At 63.3% G+C, this 20,631-nt stretch overlaps 2 protein-coding genes across 10 annotated transcripts; one reads left to right on the top strand and one right to left on the bottom strand.

Moving 5' to 3' along the window:
* The first annotated feature begins 1 nt into the window (after position 1).
* CCHCR1 (coiled-coil alpha-helical rod protein 1) lies at positions 2–18,708 on the top strand. Of its 9 annotated transcripts, none has more exons than XR_012584659.1 (15): positions 18–1,783; positions 3,237–3,297; positions 4,549–4,933; positions 5,756–5,839; positions 6,685–6,822; positions 7,805–7,915; positions 8,624–8,709; positions 9,132–9,244; positions 9,772–9,904; positions 10,198–10,265; positions 10,453–10,523; positions 10,732–10,774; positions 10,995–11,114; positions 11,204–11,419; positions 17,080–18,708. XR_012584659.1 is itself a non-coding variant. In XM_074567721.1 (15 exons), exons 2-14 carry the CDS (start codon positions 1,750–1,752, stop codon positions 11,087–11,089), a joined length of 1,305 nt encoding a protein of 434 aa, XP_074423822.1. In that variant the 5' UTR covers positions 24–343; positions 1,741–1,749; the 3' UTR covers positions 11,090–11,114; positions 17,080–18,708. The 9 variants fall into 9 exon arrangements, 5 of the variants coding, with proteins under 5 accessions (XP_074423823.1, XP_074423820.1, XP_074423822.1 ...); XR_012584660.1 differs by having other exon boundaries at positions 20–1,783; positions 4,597–4,933; XM_074567721.1 differs by lacking the exon at positions 11,204–11,419 and having other exon boundaries at positions 24–343; positions 1,741–1,783; positions 4,597–4,933; positions 9,841–9,904.
* On the bottom strand, positions 11,665–14,153 carry LOC141735119 (uncharacterized). Its single transcript, XM_074567607.1, has one exon. It carries the CDS (start codon positions 14,151–14,153, stop codon positions 11,781–11,783), a length of 2,373 nt encoding a protein of 790 aa, XP_074423708.1. The 3' UTR covers positions 11,665–11,780.
* Positions 18,709–20,631: the final 1,923 nt, after the last annotated feature.

Raw genomic sequence — 20,631 nt, 5'->3', positions numbered from 1 at the left:
CAAATTTACCCCCCCCAGCCCCCAGCTCTACCCCAGGCCCCGTCCCTCGCGCTCTGATTGGCGGAGCCCCCGCGGGGGGGCGGGACGAGCCACCGCGCTCTCCGCAGCGTCTCCGCGCCCAGGCGCGGCCTCCCATTGGGCGGCGGGGAGGCGGGACTTTCGTGTTACCGCCTCTCATTGGCTACCGCTTTCCGGCGGCCGGGGGGGAGGGGGGCGGGCTCTTCGCTCGGCCCCGCGCGCTGATTGGCTGTGCCGAGCAGAGCGGGAAGAGCGGCGGCGGCGCGTTCCCGGCGTGCCCCGCGCGGTCGCGAGGGGGGACGGGGGGTACTGGGTGTACTGGGAGGTACTGGGAAGGGCCTGGGACGGGGGGAGGAGCTGGCAATTGCTGGGAGCCCCTGGAATTGGGGAGAGGGGGGCAGCTGGGATATACTGGGACCCACTGGGAACGTATGGGGCGAACTGGGAGTCACTGGGAGTACGAGGGGCTGGTTACTGGGAGCCACTGGGGGTACTGGGAGCCCCTGGGATCTTGAGGGGGGCAGTGGGGAGCCACTAGGAGATACTGGGAACAGGTGGGGGGGAACTGGGAGTCGCTGGGAATATGAGCGGGTGGTTACTGGGGACACTGGGAGTTACTGGGACCTTGAGGGGGAGATACTGGGAGCCACTGGGTGTGTCGGGGGGGGAAACTGGGAGTCTACTGGGGGTACTGGGATGGTGAGGGGGAGGAGCCACCGGGGGCTCCTGGAAGTTACTGGGACCGTGTTGGAGTGTCCAGGGAATGACTGGGAATATGAGGGAGGGGGTTACTGGGCGTTATTGGGGGTACTGGGACCCCCTGGGACCTTGAGGGGGGCAGTGGGGAGCCACTGGGAGTCACTGGGAGCATGTGGTGGGAATTGGGAGTCACTGGGAACGTGAGGGGTTGGTTACTGGGAGTTACTGGGAGCCACTGGGAGCCCCTGAGACCTTCAGGGGGGAGAATGGGGAGACACTGGGAGTACTGGGAGCCCCTGGGACCTTGAGGGGGGCAACGGGGAGCCACTGGGAGTCACTGGGAATATGAAGGGACGATTACTGGGAGTCACTGGGAGCCCCTGAGACCTTCAAGGGGGAGAACGGGGAGATACTGGGAGCCACTGGGAGTGTGTTGCAGAACTGGGAGTCCCTGGGAATATGAGAGGGCAGTTACTGGGTTGGGTGTAAGGGAGAGTAGACCCTCACTGGGGGTTACTGGGAGGTACTGGGGATAGGGGAGTACTGGGAGCTACTGGGAGTTACTGGGGGTGGGAGCTTTACTGGGACCGTGTGGGGGGGAGCAGGCCTTCTGTGGGGGTTACTGGGAGGTACTGGAATTGGGGATAGGGAGCTACTGGGGGTTACTGGGAGGTACTGGGGATAGGGGAGTACTGGGAGCTACTGGGAGTTACTGGGGGTGGGAGCTTTACTGGGACCGTGTCGGGGGGAGCAGGCCTTCTGTGGGGGTTACTGGGAGGTACTGGAATTGGGGATAGGGAGCTACTGGGGGTTACTGGGAGGTACTGGGGATAGGGGAGTACTGGGAGCTACTGGGAGTTACTGGGGGTGGGAGCTTTACTGGGACCGTGTGGGGGGGAGCAGGCCTTCTGTGGGGGTTACTGGGAGGTACTGGAACTGGGGATAGGGAGCTACTGGGAGTTACTGGGGCCGCGGGTGGGGTTACTGGGACTTAACTGGGAGTCGTGTGTCCGTCCCCGCAAGGTGCCACCGATGGCCGAGAGTCACCCGGAGCCGCCGGGATCTGGTGAGCCCCGGATGACTGTCCCACCCCCCCGGGAGACCTGGCTCCCTCCCGTCCCCCACCCCGTGTGTCCGTGTCCCCCCCCCCCCGGACACCTGGGTCCCTCCTGTCCCATCCCCCCCTCTCCAGACACCTGGGTCCCCCCTTCCCTCCCCCCCCTCCCCACCCCCCAACGCCTGGGTGCCCCCCCGGACACCTGGGTCCCTCCTGTCCCATCCCCCCCCCGGACACCTGGGTCCCCCTTTCCCTCCCCACCCCCCCACCCCCCAACGCCTGGGTGCCCCCCCCCGGACACCTGGGTCCCTCCTGTCCCATCCCCCCCCCCCCCCCCAGACGCCTGGGTCCCTCCTGTCCCATCCCCCCCCCCCCCCCCCCCCCGGACACCTGGGTCCCTCCTGTCCCATCCCCCCCCCGCCCCGGACACCTGGGTCCCTCCTGTCCCATCCCCCCCCACCCCCGGACACCTGGGTCCCTCCTGTCCCATCCCCCCCCACCCCCGGACACCTGGGTCCCTCCTGTCCCATCCCCCCCCCCCCCCCCGGACACCTGGGTCCCTCCTGTCCCATCCCCCCCCCCCCGGACACCTGGGTCCCCTCTTCCCTCCCCCACCCCCCAAACGCCTGGGTGCCCCCCCCCGGACACCTGGGTCCCTCCTGTCCCATCCCCCCCCCCCCCCCCCCGGACACCTGGGTCCCTCCTGTCCCATCCCCCCCCCCCCCGGACACCTGGGTCCCCCCTTCCCTCCCCCACCCCCCAAACGCCTGGGTGCCCCCCCCCGGACACCTGGGTCCCTCCTGTCCCATCCCCCCCCCCCCAGACACCTGGGTCCCTCCTGTCCCATCCCCCCCCCCCGGACACCTGGGTCCCCCCTTCCCTCCCCCACCCCCCAAACGCCTGGGTGCCCCCCCCGGACACCTGGGTCCCTCCTGTCCCCCACCCCGTGTGTCTGTGTCCCCCCCCCCGGACACCTGGGTCCCTCCTGTCCCATCCCCCCCTCTCCAGACACCTGGGTCCCCCTTTCCCTCCCCCCCCCCCCACCCCCCAACGCCTGGGTGCCCCCCCCCGGACACCTGGGTCCCTCCTGTCCCATCCCCCCCCCCCCCCCCCAGACGCCTGGGTCCCTCCTGTCCCATCCCCCCCCCCCCCCCCCGGACACCTGGGTCCCTCCTGTCCCATCACCCCCCCCCCCCCCGGACACCTGGGTCCCTCCTGTCCCATCACCCCCCCCCCCACCCCCGGACACCTGGGTCCCTCCTGTCCCATCCCCCCCCCCCCCCCCCCCGGACACCTGGGTCCCTCCTGTCCCATCACCCCCCCCCCCCCCCCCCCCCGGACACCTGGGTCCCTCCTGTCCCATCCCCCCCCCCCGGACACCTGGGTCCCCCCTTCCCTCCCCCACCCCCCAAACGCCTGGGTGCCCCCCCCCGGACACCTGGGTCCCTCCTGTCTCCCCCAGCTCTGCGGGGCCTCGTCCCCCCATGGCACTTCGTGCTCCGCCCCGCCGGCCCCAGCACCAGGTAAGGGCTCCCAGTGCTCCCAGTAACCTCCCAGTTACAGCCCCCGCCCAGTGCTCCCGCTAACCCTCCCAGTGCTCCCACTAACCCCCAGTTGCCCCCCTCCATGTATTCCCTAATTGCTCTTACTGCGCTTTTATATTCCCAGTAGTTGTCCAGTAACCCCCCCAGTGCTCCCAGTAACCTCCCAATAGCCCCTCCAGTGTTCCTGATGACCCTCCCAGTAACCCACCGTGCTCCCTCTAATCCCCCAGTTTTTCCCCTCCAGCGCTCCCAGTAACCGCCCAATGTTCCCAGTATCCCTCAGTGCTGCCAGTAGCCATCCCAGCAAACCCCCAGTGCTCCCTGTATTCCCCCAGTTTCCCCCTCCAGTGCTCCCAGTAATCTCCCACTAAACCTCCCGGTGTGCCCAATAACCCCCCCATGTTCCCAGTATGCCCCAGTGTTGGCAGTAATCTCCCAGTAACCCCCAGTGCTCCCTGTAATCCCCCAGTTTCCCCCTCCAGTGCTCTCAGTAACCCCCCCGCAATGTTCCCAGTACCCCCCAGTGCTCCCAGCAATCACCCACTAACCCTCCCAGTGCTCCCTGTAATCCCCCAGTTTTCCCCCTCCAGTGCTCCCAGTAACCCCCTGGTGCTCCCAGTAAGCCCTTACTAATCCTCCCAGTGCTGCCAGTAACCTCCCAGTGTTCCCAGTACCTCCCAGTATTCGCAGTAATCCCCCACTAACCCTCCCAGTAACCCCCAGTGCTCCCTGTAATCCCCCGGTTTCCCCCTCCAGTGTTCCCAGTAATCCCCTACTAACCCTCCCAGTGCTCCCAGTAACCCCCAGTGCTCCCTGTAATCCCCCGGTTTCCCCCTCCAGTGCTCTCAGTACCCCCCCCGCAATGTTCCCAGTACCCCCCAGTGCTCCCAGCAATCACCCACTAACCCTCCCAGTGCTCCCTGTAATCCCCCAGTTTTCCCCCTCCAGTGCTCCCAGTAACCCCCTGGTGCTCCCAGTAAGCCCTTACTAACCCTCCCAGTGCTGCCAGTAACCTCCCAGTGTTCCCAGTACCTCCCAGTATTCGCAGTAATCCCCCACTAACCCTCCCAGTAACCCCCAGTGCTCCCTGTAATCCCCCGGTTTCCCCCTCCAGTGTTCCCAGTAATCCCCTACTAACCCTCCCAGTGCTCCCAGTAACCCCCAGTGCTCCCTGTAATCCCCCGGTTTCCCCTTCCAGTGCTCCCAGTAACTCCCTACTAACCCTCCCAGTGCTCCCAGTAACCCCCAGAGCCTGGACGCTGAGGTCCCCTTTGGCAGGCCCCTGGAGGCGGAGCTTGAGGCCGAGAGGAGGCGTGGCCAAGCCTTGGAGGTGGAGCTTGAGGCTGAGAAGGGGCGGGGCCAGGCCTTGGAGGCGGAGCTTGAGGCTGAGAAGGGGCGGAGCCAGGCCTTGGAGGTGGAGCTTGAGGCTGAGAAGGGGCGGAGCCAGGCCTTGGAGGCGGAGCTTGATGCTGAGAGGAGGCGTGGCCAAGCCTTAGAGGCGGAGCTTGAGGCTGAGAAGGGGCGGGGCCACGCCTTGGAGGCGGAGCTTGATGCTGTGAGGGGGCGTGGCCAGGCCCAGGGGGCGGAGCCTGATGGGGAGCAGCCCCTGGAGGAGGTGAGCACCTGGATCCCCTGGGAGCTGTGGCCCTGTCCCCACGGTGTCCCCATGGTGGGGGGGGGACAGTGGTCATGTCCCTTGTCCCCACAGTGTCCTCAGGATGGCCCCACGTCCCCTGCTCCCCTGCCCTTCTGGTGGCCCCAGGGTGGCCCCGTGGTGGGAGTGACACGGTGGCCATGTCCCTTGTCCCCACAGTGTCCCCGGCATGTCTCCATGTGCTCTGTCCCCCTGGTGTCCTCCGGGTGTCCTCCTGTCCCCAGAATGGGACATGGTGGCCCTATACCCTGTCCCCAGGATGTCCCCATGTCTCCATGCCCCTCTGGTGTCCCTGCGGTGTTCCATTGTCCCCAGGGTGTCCCCAAGGCAGGGTGACATGGTGGCCCTATGCCCTGTCCCCACAGTGTCCCCAGGATCTCCCCGTATCCCTCTGGTGTCGCCAGGGTGTCTCTCTGTCCCTGGGGTGTCTCCATGTCCTCTGTCTCCGCAGCGTCCCAATATCCAGGGTTTCCAGCATGTCCCCATGGTGTACCCCGGTCCCCAGGATGTCACCTTGTCCCCATGTTGTACCCATGGTCCCTGTCCCCAGGGTGACCCTATGCTCCCTGTCCCCGCGGTATCCCAATGCGCGGTGTCCCCAGGATATTCCTGTGTCTCTTTGGTGTCCCCATGGTGTCCCCCTGTCCCTGGGTTGTCACCCTGTCCTCATGATGTCCCTGCATCCCCTCTCCCCGGGATGTCCCTGTACCCCCTGTCCCTGCAGTGTCCCCGGGGTGTCCCCCTGTCCCCACACTGTCCCCACAATGTCCCTGTCCCCACCAGTGCCAGGCCCAGGTGCTGCTCCAGGCCCGGCTCAGCGCCCTCGGCCACATCCTGACCCTGCAGGAGCGAGAGCTGGGCCACGAGGTGGGGCTGGGGGGACCATGGGGTGCCCCCGGAGGGGCTTTTAGGGGGCGGGGGGGGCATAGGGTGCCCCTAAGGTGGATCTTTGGGTGCCGGGAGGGGCCCCTTGGGTGCCAGGAGGACCCTGGGGGGCAATGGGAAGGTCCTGGGGTGCTCTGGGTGGGGGCCCGGGGGGCGCTGGGGTGGGCCTGGGGTGCTTTGGAGGGGTTTGGGGCCTGGTGCCATAGGGTGCCACTGGGGGGGTTCTTGGGGGGGCTGGGACAGCCCTGGGGTGTTGTGAGGTGGCCCTGGGGGGCAATGGTGGGGGGGGGGCCTTGGGTGCCACAGAGGGTCCTGAGGGGCAATGGGGTGACATTGGGAGATGACGGGGGAGTCCTAGGGTGCTCGGGGGGGTCCAGGGGGTCTCTGGAGTGCTGGGGGGGGGGGGCAGAGGTGCTCGGGGATTGGTCTGGGGGGGGCCATAGGGTCTCCCTGGGGGAAGCTTTTGCGTTGCTGAGGGGGGGGGCCTGGGGTGCCACAGGGGGGTCCTGGAGGCACAATGGGGTGACCTAGGTCCTGGGGGGCGGGGGGGGGCGCTGGGGTGCTTAGGGGGGGTGTAGGGACACCTCTGGGGTGCCATAAGGTGCCGCTGGGGGGGGCTTTTGGGTGTGTGGGGGGGGGACGCTGATGAGCGATGTGCAGCGAGGAGGTTCTGGGGTGCTGAGGGTGCCTTGGGCGCCCCAGGGATGGACGTGGGTGCGTTGCTGGGGGGGTGGTTGGGTGGCTTTGGCGTGTTTCTGGGTGCTTGGGGGGGAGTCTGGGTGCCCTGGGACACCCACGCCTCCCCCTCTCACCCCCCCCCCCCCCAGCTGCCCCCTCCCGAGGTCCCCGTGGCGGTGGCCCCCCCAAGGCTGCAGAGGCTCCTGGGGCGCTGGCGGGAGAAGGTCTTCGCCCTCCTGGTGCAGCTGCGGGTGCAGGAGGAGGCGCAGCGGGTGCTGCGGGCGCAGGTGGGTGCCCGGGTCCCGTCTGGGGGGTTCCTGAGTCCCATCTGGGGGGATTGGGGGGGCATCCAGATTCCTGGCTCCCTCCCGGGGAGGGGTTCCTGAGTCCCATCTGGGGGGGGTGGGAGGACACCTGGACTCCGGGGTCCCTCCCATGGGGTGTCTGGGTCCCACTTAGGGGGGTTTGGGGGACACCCAGATGTTTGGGTCCTGTCTGGGGGGGCTTAGGGGGTGCCTGGGCATCTGGGTCACTCCGAGGGAGGGGTCCTGAGTCACATCTGGGGGGCTAGGGGGGCATCCAAGAGTCCCGGGTCCCTCCCATGGGGTGACTGGGTGCCATCTGGGGGGAGCTGGGGGACACCTGGGTGCCTGGGTCCTATCGGGGGAAGAGGGGTTAGGGGGCACCTGGATTCCTGGGTCCCTCCCACCAGGGGGTGCCTGGGTCCCATGTCAGGGGGTTGTGGGGCACCCAGAGTCCCGGGTCCCTCCCATGGGGTGCCTGGGTCCCATCTGGGGGGTTGTGGGGCACCCAGATGCCTGGGTCCTATCTAGGGGGGGGGTTAGGGGGTGCCCGGATGCCTGGGTCCCTCCTGGGCAGAGGTTCCTGAGTCCCATCTGGGGGGGCTGGGGAGCACCTGGACTCCCTCCCGTGGGGTGTCTGGGTCCCATTTCAGGGGGTTGGGGGACACGCAGATGCCTGGGTCCCATCTGGGGGGGCTTAGGGGGGGCCCGGACGCCTGGGTCCCTACCAACAGGGGGTGCCTGAGTCCCATGTTGGGGGCTGAGGGAGCGTCCAGACTCCTGGGTCCCTCCCGTGGGGTGACTGGGTCCCATCTGGGGGGTTGGGGGACACCCAGATGCCTGGGTGCTATCTAGGGGGGGGTTAAGGGGGGGCCCGGACGCCTGGGTCCCTTCCAAGGGTCACCTTTTTCCCCCTGGGGGGGCTCCCGGGTGCCTTGGGTTCCTCCCGGACGCCTGGGTTCCTCAGGTGGGGACGCTGGGGGCAGCGGTGGCAGCGGGGACACGCCGCGTGACGCGGCTGGAGCTGAGCCTGCGCGAGAGGGCGGCCACCGCCGAGCTGCAGCGTCGGGACACCGAGGTCAGCGGGGACACGGGGCGGGGGGGGACACGTGGGACGTATAGGGACCTGCTGGGGACCTGCTGGGGACAGGGGAACCTGCTAAGGACACGGGGGGGACATAGGGGGACACGTGTGGGATGCATGGGGACACACTGGGGACATGGGAACCTGCTGGGGACATGTTGGGGCCATATGGGGACACGCTGGGGACATGCATGGGGTAAAGGGGGACGTGTTTGGGTACATGGGGACCTCCTGAAGATATGGGGGGACACACATGGGACGTAAGGGGACGTGCTGGGGACACGGGGACCTGCTAGGGACACGGCGGGGACGGGACACGAGGGACATGTGGGGACGTGCTGGGGACACAAGGACCTGCTGGAGTCGTGCCTGGGAAAAGGCGGGGGGGACACTGAGGACACAAAGAGCCACACTGGGGACAAGACGGCGATGTGGGGACATGCTGGGGACACGGGGACACAGAGACACGTGTCCGGGCCATGCTGGGGATGCGTTGGGGACACAGGGATGGTTTGGAGACGTGGAGAGACATTGGGGACATCGTGGGGGCCACTTGGGAAGGGGCTGGGGACACCTTGGGGACATCGGTGAGCAGTCCGCCATGTCCTGGTGCCTGGTCGGGGAGGTGGCCCAGAGTGGGGACGTGCTGGGGACACGGGAGGGCTTGGGGACAGGTTGGGGACACGGTGGCACTTGTCGCAGCGCCTGGCGCGGGAGGTGACGCGGCAGCGGGGCCGAGCAGAGGCGGCTGAGGAGGCACTGAGGGGACTGGCCCGGGCGGCTGCCAGGTACTGGGAGGGCACTGGGAGGAACTGGAGAGATAGGGGACACTGGGAGGGACTGGGGGACAACTGGAGGGGACTGGAGGGGCGCTAAGGGGGACTGGGGGGGAGCGGGGGAGAAAGCTGGGGGGGGACTGGGAGGGACTGGGAAGAGCCTGGGAGGGGCCGGGGGGGGCCGGGGATAGGGGTCGAGGGAGTACTGGGAGGTACTGGGGACACTGCGGGGGAACTGGGAAGGAACTGGGGGGCATCTGCGGGGATACCAGGAGGGGGACCAGGATGGGGACACCAGAGGTGACCAGTGTCCCTGTCCCCACGTGTCCCTGCTGCTCCTGTCCCTGTGTCCCTCCCTGTCCCTTTGTGTCCCCCCCCGCCCCCCGTGTCGTCGTCGTCCCCTTGTTCTCGCGTCCCTCCCCCGTCCCCCCCAGGCTGGCCAGGGTGGTGACAGCACGCGAGGCCGAGGTGGCAGCGGCCACCAGCACCATGGTCACCCTCAGCGCCCGCCTGCGCCGGGCAGGACAGCGGCTCCGCGTCCTCCGGGGTACGGGGACACGGGGAGGGGGACGCGGGGAGGGAGGTGTGGGGACAGGGTGCGCAGAGGGGTGGGGGACACGGGGGCGGGGAGGGGATGGGGACAGAGGGACACAAAGACGGGGAGGGGGCCATGAGCATGGGGACGCAGGGCGGGAGATGTGGGGACAGGGGACACAGCTGGGGAGGGAGACAGGGACGTGGGGACAGGGAAGGGAGAGGGACCCGAGGAGGGGGGTATGAGGATGGGGACACGGGGACAGGGAGAGGATGGGGACACGGGGACAGGGAGAGGATGGGGACACGGGGGCAGGGAGAGGATGGGACACGGGGACAGGGAAGGGAGGGGGACCCGAGGAGGGGGATATGAGGATGGGGACACGGGGACAGGGAGGGGGACATGGGGACAGGGAAAGGATGGGGACATGGGGACAGGGAAGGGATGGGGACAGGGATGGGGACATGGGGATGGGGACAGGACAGGCGCGAGAACGGGAACAGGGTGTCCCCGATGCCACCGTCACCCCTCCTCCGCAGTGGGTGGCCGTGGACTCACCCTGTCCCCAGGGCCGGTGACCCCGGCGTCACTCTGTTCCCTGTCCCCAGGGCTGGTGGCTCCGGTGGTGGCCTTGGACCGGCCGCAGTGGCAGCAGGACCCAGCGGGGGACGAGTGAGTGATGGGGGAGGGGCCCGGACACCTGGATCCACTTTGGGGGTGTTGAGGGACGCCAGGGGACCCTGAGGGTGGCAGGGCACCCTATGGGTGACATCCGGACCCTAAGGGTGGCACGGGAACACCGGAGCGGACATTGGACCCTGGGAGTTACTTTGGGACCCCAGGGGTGGCAGGGGACCCCATCCCCGCTCTTGGAGACCCAAAGGGTGACACGGTGGCACCGTCCCCACCCCACTGGCCCTGACCCACCTGTGGGGCTGGGGGTGACGTGGTGACTCTGTCCCCAGCCTGGTGGCCAAGGTGACAGGCAGCAGCCGTCTGCTTTCGGGGACGATGGCCGGTGTCCGACGCAGCGGTAAGTGGGGACACATTGGGGACGCTCTCGGTGGGGAGGACACCAGCCAGGGGACATTGCTGGTGGGACATGAGGGGACACAAGGCAGGTGCCGAGGGACACACGGGGGACACCCCGGGGACCCTGTGTCCCTGTGGGTGGGTGGTGGCTGCTGTGTCTTCACTGCGGCCTGTCCCTGTCCCTGCAGCGGTGGCCTTGGGGGTGGCTGATGAGGTGACACGCAGCCCGGTGACAACGGACGAGGTGACGTGGGACAAGGTGAGGGGATCTGGGGACACGGGTGGGGATGTGCGGGACACAGGGAAGGGACATGGGGCATCTGGAGCCATGGGGAGGTGGCACAAGGAAGGGGTGACAAGAGGGGACACAAGGAGGAGGTGATAAGGGGGGACACTGGGCTGGGGGGGGGGGCACTCGGGGACAGGGGTGGCTGCTGTCCCTGTGTCACCCCTTGTGTCACCCCCAGGCCACCCTCCACGAGGACAGGATGGAGCATCCCCCTGGCAGGGGTAGGTTCAGCCCGTGTGGCACCTGCGGGTGTCCCCATGTCCCCCCCAGTGTCCTCGTGTCCCTCCAGTGTCCCCTTCCATGTCCCCTCACACCTTTGGGTCTCCCCCCGTGTCCCCAGCGCCTTTCCCAATGTCCCCTCAATGTTCCCCCCCCATCCCTAAATGTCCCGCCGTGTCCCCAGTGTCCCCCCAGCCCTAAATGTCCCCCGTGTCCCCGCAGCGGCGCTGGGCTCCCTCGTGACGCAGCTGCAGGCCCTGGGCGCCGCCATCCTCGGGGACGATGGGGACAGCAGTGACAGCGGGGACCCCCCCTGACCCGCCTGCAGACCCAGGCATCCGGGTGAGTCACCCCCCCACCACCCCAACCAGTAGGGAGGGGACCAGTTTGGCCCAGTCTGGCACTGGTGGGACCCACGTGTCATTTCCCAGATGTCACTCAGCTCCGGCTCAGGTTATGGCTAACACAGCTCGTGCCGCGGGGGACACAGAGGGGACGTGGGGGACACCAGCTCCGCGCCGGAGGAAGGATGAGCGCTCGCGCCATCGCCTGGGCAACCCGTTTTGCTCATAAACGCACAAATTAACAAAGGAACGAGCTCTAAGTGATGAAATTTCGCGATTCGAGCAGTGAATAAGCGAATCCAGGTGATAAACAACTCCGTGCGTGGGGGGGGTTGAGCCCTTCTTGGTTCGTTAGATTTCTTAACGAGCGCCGAAAGTTTAATTGACAGCATATTTTGAGAGAGGCGAACAGACTGTGACACGTTAGCGATGTCACAAGCAGAATCTCTCCTGGACACGTCAAGGCGACCGCTTCGGTGCGAGCGGAGACGGGTGTGCGCGTCTGTGCCGCAGCGAAGGGCGAAAAACCAGGCGTTGGGCATCAACAGCCATGAAAAAAAATCTAAGGAAGAGGATTTAATTAGATTTATAATTAGGGATGGTGAAATTCCAAGTGGGATTTGACCCAGATAAAGAGCCGCTGGACGGATCCGGGTAATATTTGTCAGGAATTCGGCGAATGACGAGCTTCGTGTAGGTTAGAGGAGGGAAACGGAGAAGACGCTGTGTGTCCTGGAGCAGCGAGGGATGTGATTGATGAGTTGGGAGAGGAAGGTGCGGGGTTGGGAGAGGGAGAGGAAGGTGCGGGGTTGGGAGAGGGAGAGGAAGGTGCGGGGTTGGGAGAGGGAGAGGAAGATGGGTTGGGAGAGGAAGAGGAAGATGGGTTGGGAGAGGAAGATGGGTTGGGAGAGGAAGAGGAAGATACAGGGTAAGGTGAAGAAGGAGAAGACATGGGGTTGGGCGACGAAGACGTGGAGTTGGGCAAGGAAGACGAAGATGTGAGGTTGGGTGAGGAAGACGGGTTGGCCAAGGAAGAGGAAGGCGTGGGGTTAGAAGAGGGAGAGGAAGGTGCAGGGTTGGGAGAGGGAGAGGAAGACGTAGGGTTGGGAGAAGAAGATGTAGGGTTGGGAGAGGGAGAGGAAGATGGGTTGGGAGAGGGAGAGGAAGATGGGTTGGGAGAGGGAGAGGAAGATGGGTTGGGTGAGGAAGAGGAAGATGGGTTGGCAGATGAAGATGTAGGGTTGGGAGAGGAAGAGGAAGATGGGTTGGGAGAGGAAGAGGAAGATGGGTTGGCAGATGAAGATGTAGGGTTGGGAGAGGGAGAGGAAGATACAGGGTAAGGTGAAGAAGGAGAAGACATGGGGTTGGGCGACGAAGACGTGGAGTTGGGCAAGGAAGAGGAAGATACAAGGTTGGGTGAGGAAGACGGGTTGGCCAAGGAAGAGGAAGGCGCGGGGTTGGAAGAGGGAGAGGAAGGCGCGGGGTTGGAAGAGGGAGAGGAAGGCGCGGGGTTGGAAGAGGGAGAGGAAGGCGCGGGGTTGGAAGAGGGAGAGGAAGGCGCGGGGTTGGAAGAGGGAGAGGAAGGCGCGGGGTTGGAAGAGGGAGAGGAAGACGTGGAGTTGGGTGAGGGAGAGGAAGACGTGGGGTTGGGAGAAGAAGATGTAGGGTTGGGAGAGGAAGAGGAAGATGGGTTGGCAGATGAAGATGTAGGGTTGGGAGAGGGAGAGGAAGATACAGGGTAAGGTGAAGAAGGAGAAGACATGGGGTTGGGCGACGAAGACGTGGAGTTGGGCAAGGAAGAGGAAGATGTGAGGTTGGGTGAGGAAGACGGGTTGGCCAAGGAAGAGGAAGGCACGGGGTTAGAAGAGGGAGAGGAAGGTGCGGGGTTAGAAGAGGGAGAGGAAGATGGATTGGGAGAGGAAGACATGGAGTTGGGTGAGGGAGAGGAAGACGTGGGGTTGGGAGAAGAAGATGTAGGGTTGGGAGAGGAAGAGGAAGATGGGTTGGGAGAGGAAGAGGAAGATGGGTTGGCAGATGAAGATGTAGGGTTGGGAGAGGGAGAGGAAGATACAGGGTAAGGTGAAGAAGGAGAAGACATGGGGTTGGGCGACGAAGACGTGGAGTTGGGCAAGGAAGAGGAAGATACAAGGTTGGGTGAGGAAGACGGGTTGGCCAAGGAAGAGGAAGGCGTGGGGTTAGAAGAGGGAGAGGAAGGCGCGGGGTTGGAAGAGGGAGAGGAAGACGTGGAGTTGGGTGAGGGAGAGGAAGACGTGGGGTTGGGAGAAGAAGATGTAGGGTTGGGAGAGGAAGAGGAAGATGGGTTGGCAGATGAAGATGTAGGGTTGGGAGAGGGAGAGGAAGATACAGGGTAAGGTGAAAAAGGAGAAGACATGGGGTTGGGCAATGAAGACGTGGAGTTGGGCAAGGAAGAGGAAGATACAAGGTTGGGTGAAGAAGACGGGTTGGCCAAGGAAGAGGAAGATGCGGGGTTGGGAGAGGGAGAGGAAGGTGCAGGGTTGGGAGAGGGAGAGGAAGATGGATTGGGAGAGGAAGACATGGAGTTGGGTGAAGAAGGAAAAGACAGGTTGAGTGATGAAGACGAAGATGTGGGGTTGGGCGATGAAGACAGGTTGGGCAAGGAAGAGGAAGATGAGGGCGAGGAAGATGAGGAAGCGATTAGAAATGCAAAATAGATCGCTGGAGTCAAAACTTCAGCCCCGGAGAGTTGCCGAAGATGAAGGGCGCAGAAGATGGTCGGAAGCCGCTTTAGACCCGGTTCAAGTTCCTTGTGCCGAGGATGACGATGGGTGGGACATCTGGCAACGAGCAGGCGGCAACGAGGATAATTCCCTGCCCTCTTGGCAGCAGTAATTAACGCTGAAGAACAGAGTGTGCCCAAAACTCGTCTCCAATTAATTAATCTGGAGGAGAGGGGCCGAGGTGATCGGGGGAAACGCCCGTGGAGGGGCCGGCGTGGAACTGGACGGCCGGAGCCAACCGCCTCCACCTTGCCTCCTTTCACCTCCATCGTTAGCATCAGCTCCGGGAATATCGGATACCATGGGGCCAAATATTCCCAATCCGGGACGGATTTGGGCTGGGGACACGCTCTGCATCCCACCCATTACGGGTGATTGAACTCGGAGCTGAGAAATCGTTGGATTTAGCCGTGGAAACAGGCTTCGACGGTGTTATTTTCCAAGAATATTTTCCAAGAACAGGATTGTTTTCCAAGAACAAGATTATTTTCCAAGAACAAGATGATTTTTCCGGTCCTTCAACATCCGCTGGTGGCTTTAACGGTTGGATTTGATGATCTTAAGGGTCTTTTCCAACCAAAACGGTTCTCCAATTTCCCACTCTGCACCCCGCGGGATAAAAACCCGGTGAGAACCTTCGCTAAAATAAACGGAATTAAAAAGAGACGGTCTGTCTCCGTGCAAAATGCGAGGGAAAAGAGGGAAACTCTCACGGAGAGGACAGGAAATGTGTTTGGAGAAGGGTTCAACGAGCTCCCAACTCTACTGGCCGGGTTCTCGTTACCTTCTCGTGATGGTCCTCGTGGGACCTGTGTCAGGAGACGGGGGTGACGCCGTAGGGTTTCCGAGGATAACGACGGGAGCCAGAGGATGAGCTCGGGGATAGATCCGGCTCCGTCGGCTCTAAACCTAAACTGGGAATTGATGGGAAAGCAGCGTGGGAAACGCTGGCGGCCGCCGCTCCCACCGCTGGGGATCCCAGTCCTGAGCTGGTGGCCGTGGTTAATGATTGTCACCGTTGACGCAGGAGCCCAAATATCGATGGTGGACAAGGTCACCTGTGGATTTTCCAACCGCTGCTCCTCTACCCCACGAGCTGGTTAATATTTCACGGTCCAAATTAACCTTCTGACGTTAATCGTTCATAAAAGGGCTGGGAGAAGGTTCTCAAGTCTCATCCCCCCTCCAGTCCGACCAGTAAAGGAACCTAATGGCAAGGGGAGGTTAACATCTAGATGAAGTTTCAGTAGGTGGACGCCCAGCACTGTGGAACGGGCGGTGGGAGGTGATTCTACGGCTCCGACAATTAACTGAGGTAGAGGAAGGAAAGAACGAAGGACCCGGCTGGGAAGCGACATTCTGGGGAGTCGGGCGGACACGTGGGAGGAGAACGGCTCCTGCTGAGCTCCTCCAAGAAATCCAAGAGTTGCCCGTTCCCAATAATAAAGGGCGTTGGGTGCTGTGAGAGGGACTTTAGGATTTTGGCGGACACGTCTTCCAGGACTTCACAGAATAACGTGAGCGCTCCCGAATTTACTCAAGAAACTGCGGTCTGGGGATGGACTCCCCCATGTGAAGAGCTCCTGGAGCTTCTAAAGGAGATTATGAATCAATCGTTGGGACCCTTCCACCCTTTGCAGCCCCTCTCCCTGCGTATCCAGGTTGGGAGAGGTGGGATATTGGCGGCACCATGTCAACAAGGACCTCCTGGCTCCAGGGAGCTCCAACTCATGGCAGAGTGCTCGGCACGGTTCCTCAGCCTCTGAAGAGGTTCTAGCAGGTTCCAAAGGTTGGGAGCAACCAAACCCTTAACTCGGGGAAGAAGTTTTAATGTTCCACGTGGCAGTACCTCTTCTTAAACCTCTTCTTGGTGGTCAACCACCACCTTTAGGTGTAGCACCTAAGACCACTGTCCAGAGGTGGGACTGTACATCCATCTCAGGTGGCTTGACCAAGGAGAATAAAGTTGCTGAAGTTGTAGAGCACATAGGAATGGCCGCTGAAATCATGGAGCCTCCATGTTCTCCTACCCAGGGTGCTCCGGAACTCGATCCCCACCAGCCAGATGGTGCCTGACTGGTGGGAGTGCTCATGGAACGCTGGGTGAATGGCAAGGACCGGCTGCTGACGGGTCTGCAGCTGATGGACTTGCGGTGGCGGAGCGAGTAGAAGGTTCTGCTCCACCAGCAGAGCTCCGGGACGCGGTGTTGGCTCTTAGCAATGATGGACCGTATACGGATGGGCTGGTGCAACGCGATGGCGAGGACATTGGGCAAAAACGCGGACGGCAGATAGGGAATGGAGATGCATGGAGAAGAAAATCGAGCAGATGACCATCTCCCATTCTACTGCTCCAGGGCATGGAGCCACACGCCAGAAAAACCCCACAAGGGTGGCCCGATGGACCAATATGGGCAACCACCCGTAGAAACCTGGGGGGTTTTTCTTGTGCTTTGAGTATGGGATGGTTGAACAGCTCCAGGAATGGTGGGAGGGGGGATGGGATGGTGACCTGGATCATCAGGCAGCAAGACCAGGTTGGCCAAGCTCTACGCGACAGTCAGTCCCATCGGTGACCGCTCGTGGATGCAGTAACGGTAGGAGGAGTTCTTGGAAGTCGACCACGTGTGGAAGGGAAGGTCCTTTGGGACCGTTGGTAAATTGACTCAGTCTCCTCCTCTGAAGGATGGAAATTTATGGCCGGAGTTGACAAACTGACGAGTTTGGCTGATGTTTGACCTTCCGGGCACCGCGGCGGGGTCAAAGCGGTGGTTTGGTGAGCACCCAACGTCCCGAGAGATAATGGCTCGCCTTTTAAAAACGGAATAGGAGAGGAACGGTGGCCTGAGCGTGGAGTTAAGTGGCCTTTGAAACCCTCCCGAGCTCTGAGGAAGGTGGGACGCTGGAAGGGGTCGATTAAAGAACTCAAGCGTTGAGATGACGATGCGAATTAGGGGAGGAACTTACAGGATGAGCGTTGACCTCACGGCAGACTCCCGCAGGTGGTCCACGATAGAGAGGTCCGTGTGGTGACCCAACGCCGGCAGGATGCTTTGAGCACCTCCAGGCGAGGAATCAAACCCCGTCCTTGGGTGGGAAAACCCATTTTTGAGGGAAAGGAAAATGGGGAATGGTGGGATTGAGATGACTCTCCCGAGGTTTGCGTGCGACCCAAGACCTTGGTCGTCTTCTTCCTCCCCCTAGGAAGCGTTGCCCTCCTGGATGACCGAGGGGAAAGCTGGCCTTGAACCTTCGTCCTTCGGGAAGTCTCCACATAGAAAGGGGCAGCGAGTGTTCCCGGGAGGTGTCATCACCGGAGAAGATGTGGAGAACATCTAAAAAGGCAAGAACCTTCACGGGATGGACAACCCTAACCCCGCCGTGGGGAGAGCTGGCATTCCCTCATGGAAATCTTGATGGATAATTAAGGAAACCCAATTAGTCCATCATGTCCCAGCTGGTGACCTCTGCCGTGACGTGGACACGGAGACCCAACGTACCCAGAACCCACCAGTGGGGCAGCAGGAACCGAGGTGTCCCCCTGCCCACACGCACGCACCTTTGGTGTAGGTGGTAGTAGGGTGTATCCAGGAATGGGGACCAGTTTGGCACTGGTGGGACCCCCATGTCACCCCAGAGGTGGTAGCATCATCCCAGTTTGGCACTGGTGGGACCCCATGTCCCCATGTGTCACCCTGTAGATGACAGTACCATCCCAGTTTGGCACTGGTGGGACCCCCATGTCACCCCATAGGTGGTAGCATCATCCCAGTTTGGCACTGGTGGGACCCCATGTCCCCATGTGTCACCCCGTAGATGACAGTGCCATCCCAGTTTGGCACTGGTGGGACCCCATGTCCCCATGTGTCACCCCGTAGGTGACAGTGCCATCCCAGTTTGGCACTGGTGGGACCCCCATGTCACCCCATAGGTGGTAGCATCATCCCAGTTTGGCACTGGTGGGACCCCATGTCCCCATGTGTCACCCCGTAGATGACAGCATCGTCCCAGTTTGGCACTGGTGGGACCCCATGTCCCCATGTTTCACCCCGTAGGTGACAGTGCCATCCCAGTTTGGCACTGGTGGGACCCCCATGTCACCCCAGAGGTGGTAGCACCATCCCAGTTTGGCACTGGTGGGACCCCATGTCCCCATGTTTCACCCTGTAGGTGACAGTGCCATCCCAGTTTGGCACTGGTGGGACCCCCATGTCACCCCGTAGGTGGTAGCACCATCCCAGTTTGGCACTGGTGGGACCCCATGTCCCCATGTTTCACCCCATAGATGACAGTACCATCCCAGTTTGGCACTGGTGGGACCCCCATGTCACCCCAGAGGTGGTAGCATCATCCCAGTTTGGCACTGGTGGGACTCCATGTCCCCATGTTTCACCCCGTAGGTGACAGTGCCATCCCAGTTTGGCACTGGTGGGACCCCCATGTCACCCCATGGGTGCCATCCCAGTTTGGCTCAGTCCAGGAGTGGTAGGACCCCATGTCACCTCCACGGGCACTAGCGGGACCCCGTGTCCCTCTGTGTCACCTCGTCGGTGACAGCACAATCCCAGCGTGGCACTGGTGGGACCCCCACCTCCCGCTGTGTCACCCCGTACACAGGTGACAGTCCCATCCCAGTACGGCCCAGTCCAGCACTGGTGGGACCCACCATGTCACCCCGTGTCACCTCCTGGGTGGCAGCACCATCCCAGTTTGTCACGGTCGCTTACTGGTTCTTTCCATCCCGGTGACCCAACGCTTTATTTTATTTCTTTTTTTTTTTCGCTTTTTGCCCCTTTTTCACACCCTTTCAGCCCATTAAAGCTCGTGGGGTGACATCGCTGGTGGCATCGCCGCGTCCTGTCGGGGGTGGCGCTTGTGGACACGAGTGTCCCCACGGTATGGGGAGGTTGGGGACGCAGAGGGGGATGGCACCCCCGGGAAGGACAAGAGGATCCTGGGGGGGGGGGACACCGCGACCCCCATGGGGACAGGGGTGTCCCCGGGAAGGGGGAGGCACATTGGGACCCCCATTAGGACAGGGGTGTCCCCAGAAGGGGGGGGGGGGGGAGGACATTGTGACCCCCGGGGGGACAGAAGTGTCCCCGGGGGGTCCAGAGAGGGGCACTGGGACCCCCCGTGGGGACAGAGGTGTCCCCAAGGGGGGGGGGGGGGGGGACATTGGGACCCCCATTAGGACAGGGGTGTCCCCGTGGGGGCACATTGGGACCCCCGTGGGGACAGGGGTGTCCCCGGGAGGGGTGGGGTGTGACATTGGGACCCCTGTGGGGACACTGGGATCCCCCAGGGGGACAGGGGTGTCCGCGGGAGGGGGGGGTGGGGGGGGACATTGGGACCCCTGTGGGGACAGGGCTGTCCCTGGGGTGGCTGCTGGCGGGCAGAGGGACCCGGGGGCGCCGCTCCCGTTGCCATGGTCACGCGTTGCCAGGGCGACCTGGCCGGGCCGCGGCGCGACCCTCTTGGCAACGGCCGTCCCGCCCGCCCCCGCCCCGCGCCGCTATTGGCTGTCGCGCTCCCGCTCTGCGTGCGCTGATTGGCTGGTGCTGCACTGGTGGCGGAACGGGGACGAGGGCGGGAACCGGAACCCAAACTGGGAGCTGGGCCCAGACCAGTACAGGGCCCGAACTGGGAGCTGGTCTGAACTGGGAGCTGGGCCCGAGACCAGTACAGGGCCCGAAATGGGAGCTGGTCTGAACTGGGAGCTGGGCCCAGACCAGTACAGGGCCGAACTGGGAGCTGGTCTGAACTGGGAGCTGGGCCCAGACCAATACAGGGCCCGAAATGGGAGCTCGGCCGGGACCAGTATAGGGCCTGAACTGGGAGCTGGGCCCAGACCAGTACAGGGCCCAAACTGGGAGCTGGTCTGAACTGGGAGCTGAGCCCGAGACCAGTACAGGGCCCGAACTGGGAGCTGGGCCCAGACCAGTATAGGGCCTGAACTGGGAGCTGGGCCCGAGACCAGTACAGGGCCCGAAATGGGAGCTGGTCTGAACTGGGAGCTGGGCCCAGACCAGTACAGGGCCCGAACTGGGAGCTGGGCCCGAGACCAGTACAGGGCCCGAAATGGGAGCTGGTCTGAACTGGGAGCTGGGCCCAGACCAGTATAGGGCCTGAACTAGGAGCTGGGCCCGAGACCAGTACAGGGCCCGAACTGGGAGCTGGGCCCGGACCAGTATAGGGCCTGAACTGGGAGCTGGTCTGAACTGGGAGCTGGCCCCAGACCAGTACAGGGCCCGAAATGGGAGCTGGTCTGAACTGGGAGCTGGGCCCGGACCAGTATAGGGCCTGAACTGGGAGCTGGTCTGAACTGGGAGCTGGTCCCAGACCAGTACAGGGCCCGAACTGGGAGCTGGTCTGAACTGGGAGCTGGGCCCAGACCAGTACAGGGCCTGAACTGGGAGCTGGTCTGAACTGGGAGCTGGCCCCAGACCAGTACAGGGCCCGAAATGGGAGCTGGTCTGAACTGGGAGCTGGGCCCAGACCAGTACAGGGCCTGAACTGTGAGCTGGTCTGAACTGGGAGCTGGCCCCAGACCAGTACAGGGCCTGAATTGGGAAGTGGCCCTAAACTGGGAGAGATTCCTGAGCTGGGACAGGGCTGCATCCCCAAACCAGTGTGGGGTCTCAACTGGGTCAGAAGCTGTACTGGGACCAGAGCCCCAGACTGGGACCAGACCCTAAACTGGGACTGGAGCCTGAACTGGGACCAGAGCCCTGAACTGGGAATAGAGCCTTGAAC

This window comes from Larus michahellis, chromosome 29 (genome assembly GCF_964199755.1).
Source record: "Larus michahellis chromosome 29, bLarMic1.1, whole genome shotgun sequence".
Classification (NCBI taxonomy): domain Eukaryota; kingdom Metazoa; phylum Chordata; class Aves; order Charadriiformes; family Laridae; genus Larus; species Larus michahellis.
This window is presented reverse-complemented; position numbering and strand designations above follow the sequence as displayed.

What these genes read in the sequence shown, in the direction of transcription:
- CCHCR1 (XM_074567719.1), top strand. Translation starts at nt 1,750, where the DNA reads ATGGCCGAGAGTCACCCGGAGCCGCCGGGATCTG. An exon ending in GGGAGCAGCCCCTGGAGGAG is followed by an intron (nt 4,934 to 5,755) that starts GTGAGCACCTGG and finishes TGTCCCCACCAG; the next exon opens with TGCCAGGCCCAGGTGCTGCT. An exon ending in GCGGCTCCGCGTCCTCCGGG is followed by an intron (nt 9,245 to 9,771) that starts GTACGGGGACAC and finishes CCTCCTCCGCAG; the next exon opens with TGGGTGGCCGTGGACTCACC.
- LOC141735119 (XM_074567607.1), bottom strand. Translation starts at nt 14,153, where the DNA reads ATGCTAACGATGGAGGTGAAAGGAGGCAAGGTGGAGGCGGTTGGCTCC.